Below are 11,987 nucleotides of genomic sequence, written 5' to 3'. Positions count from 1 at the left end.
ATAAAATAAATTGAGGTTAAAAAAGTAACACGTGTTGCACTGTTACGTGTTTCCAGGGAATGATATAAAAGGCGGACACGTGACAAGCCTCTCCTTGGTTACATTAAATTTAGCTCCGCATGTTGCTCCTTTATTTAAACACTCGCTCACTTAGTATCAGACCATTATTAAGATAATGAAATTACTTTTCCTCGCTTGCCTGGAACCCAAAACAGGGAACCACACCACAGCTGAGCGAATCAGGTAACTACTTTGTAGCTATAGTGCCGTGTGCACTGGTGCGAGACTGCAGTCAGGTCAGAGAAGTACAGCTGATAAGTTAACTATTAAGCCGGGGAACTACTGTTGTAAAAGCTTTTGTTTTATAAAAGGCAGTGTTTTTAGTGTTAGGCACACTAGTGGGTTTTCTGGTGCAGTTCTTACTTCTTATATAAATGGGAGAACTTTTCTTTCTTCTTTCTTTCTTTAGTTTATTTCGAACATGAACACACTTACAGTATAATACATCACACAGTTTCATATCATTTCACTTTACATCATGCCCGAAAAGGAGTAGGAAGAAGCAAAGCTTATTTAACCCTACCCCTTTCCCACTTCAGAGCGTTTACAAATATATAGAATCATTTACTGACCTTTTTATAATAAAATAACATCTGTGAATTAGTATACACAACAGTTTTGTAATATGTAATTAATTAATTCAGTCATTAACATACTGAGATGAAGAATATCTTATTTTTAATAAGGTTGAAAGTATTTCTCATAATTCTTCTTCTTTGTACTTTGTAAGCACCATTAATTTGAACAACCTCTTAAACTGGATCATATCCAGTGTTTCCCATAAACTACCAAGATACCTGTGGCGGTGGGGGCGTGGTCACCATGACATCATCGAGTAATTTGCATAATTTACTACAATGATATGATTTTCTCTAAAAAGGCTCAAAAAATGTATACTTACTAATTCATAATAACAGTTTTGTTTTAAACGTCCATCCATCCATCCATTTTACAATATAATTACAACACTTTATGTACATATTTATATACAGATTTGAACAATAAGTTATTCACTGAAATATATTTATTAATTGTGGTTCTTACAAAAAATATATCTTATAAAATATAAAAGCTAAAATGTCTCTTAAAGCTCTGCCCCTTTAATTAGTGCATACTAAATAATGTAACTTTAGCCTACTACTACAACCATATTATTTACCAGCAACATAAAGTGAAACAGAGGCAGAGGTGTCCTGCCACAGTCAGTAACAAATAAACAGAAAACAGTAGTGGTCAAATACAAATAAGGCAAAAAGAAAAGTATCCTACACTTCTCTTTTGTAAAGTAAATCTGAACAGCCTATATGGGCATCTACATCAACTTTATGATTTGCCTGAGAAGCTGGACAGGACAAAAAAAAAAATATATATATATATATATTTTTAAATTTGTGGCGGACGTAATTCTTTCGTGGCGGGCCGCCACAAATAAATGAATGTGTGGGAAACACTGCATATCAGTACAATGTTTAACTTCATTACTTAATCCATTCCATAATTTAATTCCAGATACTGATATGCTAAAGGTTCTAAGTGTTGTACGTGCATACAAATGTTTTAAATTAGATTTTCCTCTAAGGTTATATTTCTCCTCTTTAGTTGAGAAGAGTTGTTGTGCATTCTGTGGTAGCAGGTTATAGTTTGCTTTGTACATCATTTTAGCTGTTTGCAGTTTTACCAAATCACCGAACATTAATATTTTTAACTCAATAAATAAAGGGTTTGTATGTTCTCTATATCCAACATTATGTATTATTGTAATTGATCTTTTTTGTAACACGGTTAGCGAATGTAGCGCTGAAGAGACTTGAGACTGTACAAAATGTGGCTGCTGGACTTTTGACCGGTGCACCCAGAACAGCCCATATCACCCCCTTTTTTGTAAGTCTTCATTGGCTTCCCGTTAAATTCCGCATTGATTTTAAAATTTTAGTCCTGACATTTTGTGCGTTGCAAGTGGGGCCCCTCAGACCATCACTGACTTGTTATGCCCCTACTCTTCAGGGCGCAGCCTCCGGTCTTCAGGCCAGGGTCTTTTAAAGATCCCCAAAACTCGTTTTAAAACCCGTGGAGACCTGGGGCCGTACTTATCAAGCTTCTTAGAATTACTCCTAAGAAGTCTGCTAAGAGTTGACTTAAGAGTAAAAAAATTATTCGCTGAAAGCTGCACTTAAAAGTTAGTTATCAAGCGTCTAACTCACACTTTCAGCGAAGTGTAGGACTGAATCTTAAGTGTCACACTCAGAGCTGAATTACGACATTACTATGTGCCGTAAACAGAATTTTAGGTGACGTCATTTCTGTGTCCATAGAAATGACCAATCACGGAATGGAATCCGTTGTCTAAGAATAAAGAAATATCTTGGAAATATTTAAGTGGACAATGGGAGTGTATATTTTGACAATAAACTACAAAATAATACAAAACAAACTAGTCCCCGCCGACACTCACGCTACCGCTCCCTCTCTTCTATCGCCCACACACTCACTGACGTCACTCACCTCACGGCCACACACATACGCTACTGTCATAACATTTTCTTTCCAATTCATTAATTAGGCAACTAATTTGAAACTGGTGCGGGTGGCTCTATATATACTAGCCCACTGCAGACACATGCAGAAATCAACAAGGAATCGAAAAGTATTAAATCTGTGACAAAAATAATATCCGCTCTGTCTAAACGATACCGTTTGATCAGCTGCTCGTCATCAAAAAAAACCAAAAACATTGTTCCGTTCCCTGAACGTTCGCGCACGTCTCTCTCGCCTCAGTGCCATCCCCTGCTGGCAACTCCTAACCACTTAAGACACCTCTGAAGGTCTCTTAAATATCGTGGAGAGTAGGAGTGATTCTTAGACTTAAGAACGTTGATAAAAAGCTTTTATTCTTAAGTTTGAGAGTAGGACTAAATTTCACAAATTCTCAGGACTTAAGTGTAAAATGGCACTCTAAGAAGCTTGATAAGTACGGCCCCTGGCATTCTAGGCTACAACTCCCAGGCTATGGAACAATTTGCACCACTCCCTTTGTCATCTTGACTGTGTTTAAACTTTTAAGAAACATTTGAAAACTTCTCTTTTTAGTAAAGCTTTCACTTTTAAAGCACCTTTCAACTATCATTTTTAATCCACTTTGATTGTATCATTTTTATGATGTTGCCCCTGTTGTTTTAAATTGAATTGTTGTTTTACTTCACCTATGTTTTGTACAGCACTTTGTGATTATATCTGTGAAAAGCGCTTTATAAATAAAATGTACTTACTTACTTACTAGTGTACCGTGAGATATTGTTTGGTGTGCCGTGGGAAAATTATGCAATTTCACCTAATTGGTCGGAAAAACATTTTTTGCAAACCAATAATTAGTCTGCAAACAGAGGCATCCAAAAACTGCATGCAAGCCCACGCCCAAACGCATGAATCAAATGATTTGATGCCTTGACACTGTTTTAACACGAATATCCAACATTTATAAGCCAGAAAAGAGGAAAATCATCAAAGGTCCCCTTTAAATAAATTACCCAGACTGTAGAAATAATTCAGATGACTGTATCTCAGGAACTGTGTGGTAACATTTCTCCAAAATCCCTATTGGAACAATTTCTACAAGCAAAAACAGTACCGGTACATGTATGCTGCATTTTCGCTCTGCTTTGACTTTACTTCTTGCTAGAAATAAGCTTGTCAAAGGCAAAGGCAGTTGGACATGTCAGAAGATGACGTGCAATCCAACAATATTGCAATTAAATAGACAACTAAGATGTACATTCCACTTAAACAGCTGATTAATCATCTTCAAAAATACTTATAAACACTTCCTAAGACTCGGCAAAAGACAGGATTAGCATTTACATCCTAATGGCAGATCCAGGGCAGCAGAACCAACTCGCCCTGGCCGGCGAGGCCCTTAATGCACTGCAAAAACTGAAATCTAAGTAAGATTAAATATCTCAAATAAGGGTGATATTTGCTTATTTTCTGTTTGATAAGATAATTCTTCTCACTAAGCAGATTTTATGTTAGTGTTTTACTTGTTTTAAGAGTTTTGGTCCTAAATGATCTCAGTAAGATATTACAGCTTGTAGCTGAGATTTTATGACCTATATTGAGTAAAACATGCTTGAAACTAGAATATCAAATGTTTCAAAGCTGTGTCATCAACAACACTCACAAGTATAAAACTACTTTTTTAAAGTAATAATTTTTTATTTCAAGCATGAAAAAAAAAATCATGACTTTGACACAATTTTGTCTCATAATTAAAACGGATGACAGCCAAATGGACTTTGCTGTTTTATTTTCAATGAAACAAGAGAAAATACGCACTCATAAAGTAGTACAGTTGGCACAGTACAGTAAACTGACAGTTAATATTTAAACATTTAAGATGTGACATTTCTAACAATTTTGAACAGAAATAGTTCATGCACATTCAGATGAATTATACAATAAAAACATTTTTGGCCGGGGGCCGGGCTGTACAGTATATATGCACACTAATTGACTGAAAGGGCACACACTTGGCGCGATGATGTCATGTTATCGATGGAAAAATGCATTTTTAGACCATATGATTTGCCAGAGTGGCTAGGAGACCCAGAGAGTAACAAGCAGTTGCCTTGTTGCCTTTCCATTAAGAACAATAAATTAGTTTTTAGTATAAGTTTGATGGTTTCAAGAAATGTAATGCCAAGCGCATATCATTATGTCAAGATAATGGCACTTGCATTTACTTAATTTAAGAATATTTTTCAACATATTGAGCAAAAAGGTCTCTTTTTTTCTAACAAGAAAAGTCCACTTGTTATTAGTGAGAATATACTTATTTTAAGGTATTTTTGGGTTCATTGAAGTTAGCTAATTTTACTTGTTTTGGAAAGTCTTGACAAGCCAAATTTTCTTGTTCTATTGGCAGATAATTTTGCTTATTTCAAATAAAATACCCCTAATCTTTGTTTTTTTTTTTCCTTGTTTTTGAACACTGACTTTTTGCAGTGTGGATAGTGAGAGTAAGGAGGAATTGTTGGCTGTCATGCTAACAGTGCAGGTGATTCATTGAGTTAAAGGACAGCGTTTGGTTGTGCAGTTCAATAACAAATATTGTTAGAGTGAATCCAGTTTTTTGTGCGATCCGGTGACAATTAATATCATATGCCCTCTATTTTCAGGTCCCACATTGAATCAGCAGGACACACTTGTGAGCTCCATCATGCAGAAGAATTTCAGTCATCTTCTGACTTAGCAAACCTGCTATCACAAAATATTCAATTTGATGGCGCGCTTGCCATTCATCTCTTCAAAGCCGGCAGACTTCTCCTAGGTAAAGTGAATATTCTTCTTTCAATCAGTCGTGTCATCTCATAAACCATCACAGAGCTTGAAACATGTTACATGTCCTTTGTCTGCTTGAACATATCTCATGTATAACCTTCACAACAGACATTCAAGTACCTTTTGGCATTGTCTTTGGCGGAACAGACATTAATGAAGATGTGAAAGTTGAGAAGAGGCGTGCAGTTATGGACAACGTTCTACTTAAAGCAAGGTAATATTATTATTTAGACTCATTATTATTATTTAGCTAGCCAAATTTAGGACTTGCTAAATCAAATCTTGGAAAACAATGGTTATATATGGTTGCTATAGTCAAACATTTTAAGACAGTGACAACTTCATCCTGGAAGTAATAAATTCACTTCACACTAATACTATGGGCCTGATCTACTGCGATCCAAATAACCTGCGCTCGTGTGCAATCTATAATAATGTGTGTACTATTGGTGGGCCTGTTGCGTGTGAACTATTAATACAATTTATAATTGATAATATTTATTTGTTTGCACTACTGGCATTAAGTGCCCTTAACATTCATATTATATTGACCAACCTGTGTGTGATGAACTAATAACACACATCTATTATCTGTACCAACTTTTATGCAATATAAACTGATAATTATGATAAATAAATGTAAAATACAACTATTTTTAATGCGCTACAGGTAGATGGTGGACCATTACAACAGCAGCGCATTCATGCTTCTGGAATGATCCAAATGCAAGAAAATGGTTATTGAAAGACGTTTTTTCATATTGGAGATGTATTATAATAATATATTTTCAAAATTGGCAATAAAAAAAACGCCAGCCGAGACCAAAACACATCAATTGAATTTGTTTTAGTCCGCCCCTTAAGACAAATTTAAAAACATGTATTTTACTTGAATGCACGTTATTTATTTGCTCAAAACTTGGTAACCGTTTTATCTAAAGTTTAGTCAGGGTGTATTTTGAAATTAAATTTGCCTGCGAAACACAACACTTTGCTAATTTTTGCAGTGACGCATGTATGTATTGACATGATCACTGACCATATAACAACCCACGTCGCTTTTCAAGTTAAGGGGCAGTCAAAATATGATATGATTAACCTGCGTACATACATGATTAATGCATATTTTTTTGCGAAGAATCACATGAGTTAACTCGTTATTTTTGACAGTCTTACTTAGGGATGTACAGTATACCGCTACTAATAAAGTACCGCGGTACTAATCAATTGAAAACGGTACTGTACCACCTTTGAAAAATACCGGTTCCGTTTAGCTGCTGTGCGGCGTTGACTACAGAGCGGCTACAGAGCCGAGACGCATGATGTTGAGTCTGTCAAAATGCACACACAAAGGGCATACAAACAATAACATCGAGGAGAGGAAGAATTGCAAAAAAAACGGCATTTCTACTGGTTAACAAGGAGGGGGCGTGAAGCGCAATATGGAGGAATTTGGGCTTCAAAATGAACGATTAAGGTGACACTTTAAACAGGGAAGCGCCGCGCCGTAAGTGTTGCTTTAAAACATGCCTCGCCAAATGTGCCGATTGGTATTACCACCTTTGCTTCAAACTTAGGTAAACATTTAAATAATAAGCATTCAGATCAAACAAGGAGTTATGAAGAGTGACAGGTAATAATGTTGTTACACCTTTCCTGCTGTTCGGCTCCCATAGTCGAGGAGCACAGGGCAGACATTCCCTCCAGGGCTGATGTTTTCGTCGGGGGTAACACCCCTCACTTTACCCGGCAATGGGTCTGCTAAGCTCCGCTTTCGGGTCAGACTGAGGAGGTCGCCGATTTGTGACTAGGATACTCTACTGCGCAGTGCACGCACTACCTCTCTCTCTCTTCACTCGCCCACTCACTCACTGATGTCACTCAGCCAACACGTTGCCATTCTCGCAAACACACTTACTGTACGCTACTTTCACAAGTTAACCAGCTCCGCTGCTGTGCACATGTAGATACATGTAGATTTACGCATACATAAATGTTTTTTGCTTTTTTTTTAAGATTGAGAACTATATTTAATTTTTCTAATATTATTTCCAAGGCTTTTTCTTTTTTCTTATCTCAAAACACCTCTTAAGTTGGGGTCCTATTATGCAAAACCTACTTTTCTTACTTGTTGGTACCATACTTTCCAACCCTCCCGATTTTCCCGGGAGACTCCCGAATTTCAGTGCCCCTCCCGAAAATCTCCCGGGGCAACCATTCTCCCGAATTTCTCCCGATTTCCACCTGGACAACAATATTGGGGGCATGCCTTAAAGGCACTGCCTTTAGCGTCCTCTCTCACCTGAAAAGAAGACTATTATATACTGTATATCTCCGTTATCCATAGGTTTATCTATAACCCATAAAGTAGGCAGGCACGGAGCTATTTCTCAGCGTATGTTTATTCCAGCCGGCACGTTAATACACTGACACACAACATCCGGATTCCCATCATGCATTGCTTCAAAACTACGGCAAGTAGTAATGTCCAAAAACATAACAGAGACGAAGCAGAAGAACGAAGAAGAGACATGGCGACGACGAGTAAGAAGAAGTACGCATGCAAGTTCCAAAATGATTGGAAAAAAATAATTTCAGTTCATCCAGGACAGCTCGAAGGGGAAATGGTATGCTGCCTGCACATTTTGTAGATCAGACTTTTATGTGTGTGTATATGTGTAAATAAATGAACACTGAAATTCAAGTATTTATTTATTTTATATATATATATATATATATATATATATATATATATATATATATATATATATATATATATATATATATATATATATATAGCTAGAATTCACTGAAATTCAAGTGTTTCTTATATATATATATATATATATATATATATATATATATATATATATATATATATATATATATATATATATATATATATATATATATATATATGTGTGTGTGTGTGTGTGTGTGTGTGTGTGTGTGTGTGTGTGTGTGTGTGTGTGTGTGTGTGTGTGTGGGGGGGGGGGGGGGGGGGAATCCTCAATCATCAGGAGAAATCTCCTGATGATTGAGGAAACCCCTCATGAAACAGGCCTGTAGAGATGAAATAGTCTTGTGATTTTTTTCCCACACATACATATTACGCTCTACCACGGTATCGTAATTAAGACATATATATATATATATATATATATATATGTATGTGTGTATATATATATTTTTAAAGTTAAAGTATATATATATATATATATATATATATATATATATATATATATATATATATATATATATATATATATATATATATATATACACTACCGTTCAAAAGTTTGGGGTCACATTGAAATGTCCTTATTTTTGAAGGAAAAGCACTGTACTTTTCAATGAAGATAACTTTAAACTAGTCTTAACTTTAAAGAAATACACTCTATACATTGCTAATGTGGTAAATGAATATTCTAGCTGCAAATGTTTGGTTTTTGGTGCAATATCTACATAGGTGTATAGAGGCCCATTTCCAGCAACTATCACTCCAGTGTTCTAATGGTACAATGTGTTTGCTCATTGGCTCAGAAGGCTAATTGATGATTAGAAAACCCTTGTGCAATCATGTTCACACATCTGAAAACAGTTTAGCTCGTTACAGAAGCTACAAAACTGACCTTCCTTTGAGCAGATTGAGTTTCTGGAGCATCACATTTGTGGGGTCAATTAAACGCTCAAAATGGCCAGAAAAAGAGAACTTTCATCTGAAACTCGACAGTCTATTCTTGTTCTTCGAAATTTAAGGCTATTCCACAAAATTGTTTGGGTGACCCCAAACTTTTGAACGGTAGTGTATATATATATATATATATATATATATATATATATATATATATATATATATATATATATATATATATATATATATATATATATATATAAAAAAAACGTTTCTTTTTTTTGACACCCCTAGTATCTCCAGTTACTGCCAGAACTGTCTTTCAATATAGTTCTTCTACATCAGACTAAAACTCACAACAAATCTAAACTCACAACAAATCTAAAAAAAAAAAAAAGCTGTTGACAACCTGTTAGGCTTGCCACTAACAGTTTGGTCATGTTTGGGGTTTCCTGTGTTTTGGTGTTAATTCCTGTCCAGTGCTATTTCTAGTTTATTTTTCCTGTGTTTAGAATCACTTCCTGTCCCGGTGCTCTTGTTTTGTCAGTATTTCTTGTTTGGTCTCTGTGTTTTGAAGCACCTTTACTTTCTGTTCCATGTCCTGTCAGCACACCTGGTTCTCATTCATTACTTCTTTTTAGTTCCACCTGGGTCCTTCCTTCAGTGCTGGATCATTGTACTTTGTAGACTGTTGCTTTGTGTTCTGTTTTTGTTTGTTCACTGCTTCCTGTGACTAAAAAATTATTGTACTTGCATTTCGGCTGCTATCTCCGCATCCGTGGGGTCACGCTGCAAGCAACGCTCACCAAAACCTTGACACAGCCTTAGATTAAGAACATAGTGTTCTCAGCAGATGACTGACAAAAAATGTTTACTTTCACTGAAATTAGTCAAAATCAGTTAGCTAAATTGGGCATTTTAAGTCTGCATTATGCAAATTTCAGTGTCAATGCATTGACGAGAGGTGAATAGAGTAGCCAAAAAATGTACTCAAGTAAGAGTACCGTTATTTTAGAGCTGGGGTCCCCAACCTTTTTTTGCACCAGTGACCAGTTTAATGTAGGCATTATTTTTCATAGATCAGCCTTCCATGTGTGGCAGATACATAAATCAAAAATGAGTGCATAGAAAATACAACACAACATAATGCTGAATTAGTGAGTGCAAAAAAGCTCTTCAAATACTTTTTTTTTTACAAATTTTTATTAGCTTGTGGGATTCTTTTTTGGCTAACATATTTGATACATTATACGTGATACATTACCGTCAAGGACAAGAGCATAGATGTGTAATAAATCTAGATATCCTTGCAGCTAGTTCCAATTGATTTGTACAGCTTTCTATTTCTATTCTAAAAGTGTTGTATTCGTATTTTGTGCAATATTTTATTTTTTGCAATTGTCCATGTATAAACACATCTGCTAATGCAAACTTGTGCAATAAGGCTATGTGCAATAACACCAACACTTTAACTTACTGGGCCAAGGGGATGCGTATTTTCTTCCTTCACCACACTTACTATTTGCAACAATTTAGCACACTTAAACTTTAGCACTATAGCATTTCTCCATCGCACTTTAACTGCTATAGGGACTTTATTCTTGATCTTTCCTGAGCTGAGGTCATGCAGCAACCTACTGTTTTATATGGCGCTCCATTTTATTTTATTTGTATATTATATCTCAGTCTATGTATTTTATTGTGCTGTTTGTCTCATGTTGGTGCTGTTTAATTTTACTTTTTATTTATTTATACTTACCATCAACCTGCCGGGGACTGCAGATGGAAATTAGCCTTTTGCTACGATCTGTCACATTTGTGTGTGTGTGTTTGTGCGTTTGTGTTTGTGCTTGTGAGAGACAAAGAGACCCTACAACAGCATGTACTACAAAATATGCACATTTTACAGTCACTAACAATATAATAGTGCTGACATCGGGCCATTTTTTACAGTGTGAAGTATAAGTGCGGCTACGTTAGATTGGCTAAACAGAGTCTTGTGACTGCGGCCGCTGGAAGAAGTCTTTCTAATTAGCCAAATGAATGCATCTTTGCAAAGCAGTATTCGAACAAATATTATAATGTAAAAATCTGTAGCAATCAGAATGAATCTCAATGTAAAGGCGTAAAAATAGCGTTTCTTCTTCACAGAAATATGGAATACAAAAGTAAAAAATATGTGGCATTAAAACTACACTTACCACTCTGTACAATTTATCCAAAAAGTTACCTAAGTTAATGTGACAGAATAAATCTGTCACGTTAATACCTACCTCCAACTTGCCCACAAGCTCAGAACAACAAAAAAGTGACACACAGAGTTTTAAAGTTGTAAATATATATATATATGTTTTCTTGTTAATTCTACATGCAGTTATACCTTAACTTACAAGCTCGGTTGATTCTAGGAGAGAGCTCTAACTCAAATGTTTTTAACTCAGATCATCGTCGCCCATTGAAATACATTTAAATATATATTTGCTTGATCCCCACAAAACAGCACAATTCCAATATGTAAAATGCTGTTTAAAAAGAAAAAATGAAGTTTTAGATAAGAAATATTGTGTAAAAAACACTATAACAAAATGTAGTACCAACAACTACAGTAGTAATATGAGATAATGTAATAAGGATTATCAGCATTTACCTTGGAGAGTGGACTTCTAGGGTATCTACTGCTTTGCCGCCATTAGCAGCTTCTCCATATTTTCATGGATAAATGTCCACCATTTAGATATTATTTTAATGTTCTAGGCTGGTGTAAGACTCCTGCTTCAGTGTGGAGCAGACTGGCAGTGCTACGCTAACGAGTGTTCTGGATGCTTGCAACTTAAAACATGTTAGCCGAGACAGTTCTTATCTTAAGCTGCTCGGAAATTGAGGTATTCGTAAGTACTTAAATTATGATTCAAAACAAAGATTTTTGTGAGCTATTTGTGTATGTGATACAGTCATTTTA

General features: G+C 35.6%; 1 protein-coding gene across 2 annotated transcripts in view; it reads left to right on the top strand.

Annotated features, from left to right (window-relative positions):
* The window catches only part of glt1d1 (glycosyltransferase 1 domain containing 1), a 46,879-nt gene continuing 34,892 nt past the window's right edge, over positions 1-11,987 (top strand). Inside the window, exons 1-3 of one of the 2 annotated variants that reach the window (XM_062051091.1) lie at positions 1-243; positions 5,232-5,383; positions 5,503-5,608. In XM_062051091.1, the coding sequence (XP_061907075.1) occupies positions 176-243; positions 5,232-5,383; positions 5,503-5,608 (326 nt within the window). In that variant the 5' untranslated portion in view covers positions 1-175. The remainder of the gene's footprint in view (positions 244-5,231; positions 5,384-5,502; positions 5,609-11,987) is intronic. The other variant, XM_062051090.1, reaches the window with a different exon arrangement.

This window comes from Entelurus aequoreus, linkage group LG06, assembly GCF_033978785.1.
Source record: "Entelurus aequoreus isolate RoL-2023_Sb linkage group LG06, RoL_Eaeq_v1.1, whole genome shotgun sequence".
Taxonomy (NCBI): domain Eukaryota; kingdom Metazoa; phylum Chordata; class Actinopteri; order Syngnathiformes; family Syngnathidae; genus Entelurus; species Entelurus aequoreus.
The sequence above is the reverse complement of the archived record's forward strand: the minus strand, read 5'-3'. Positions and strand labels throughout refer to the sequence as shown.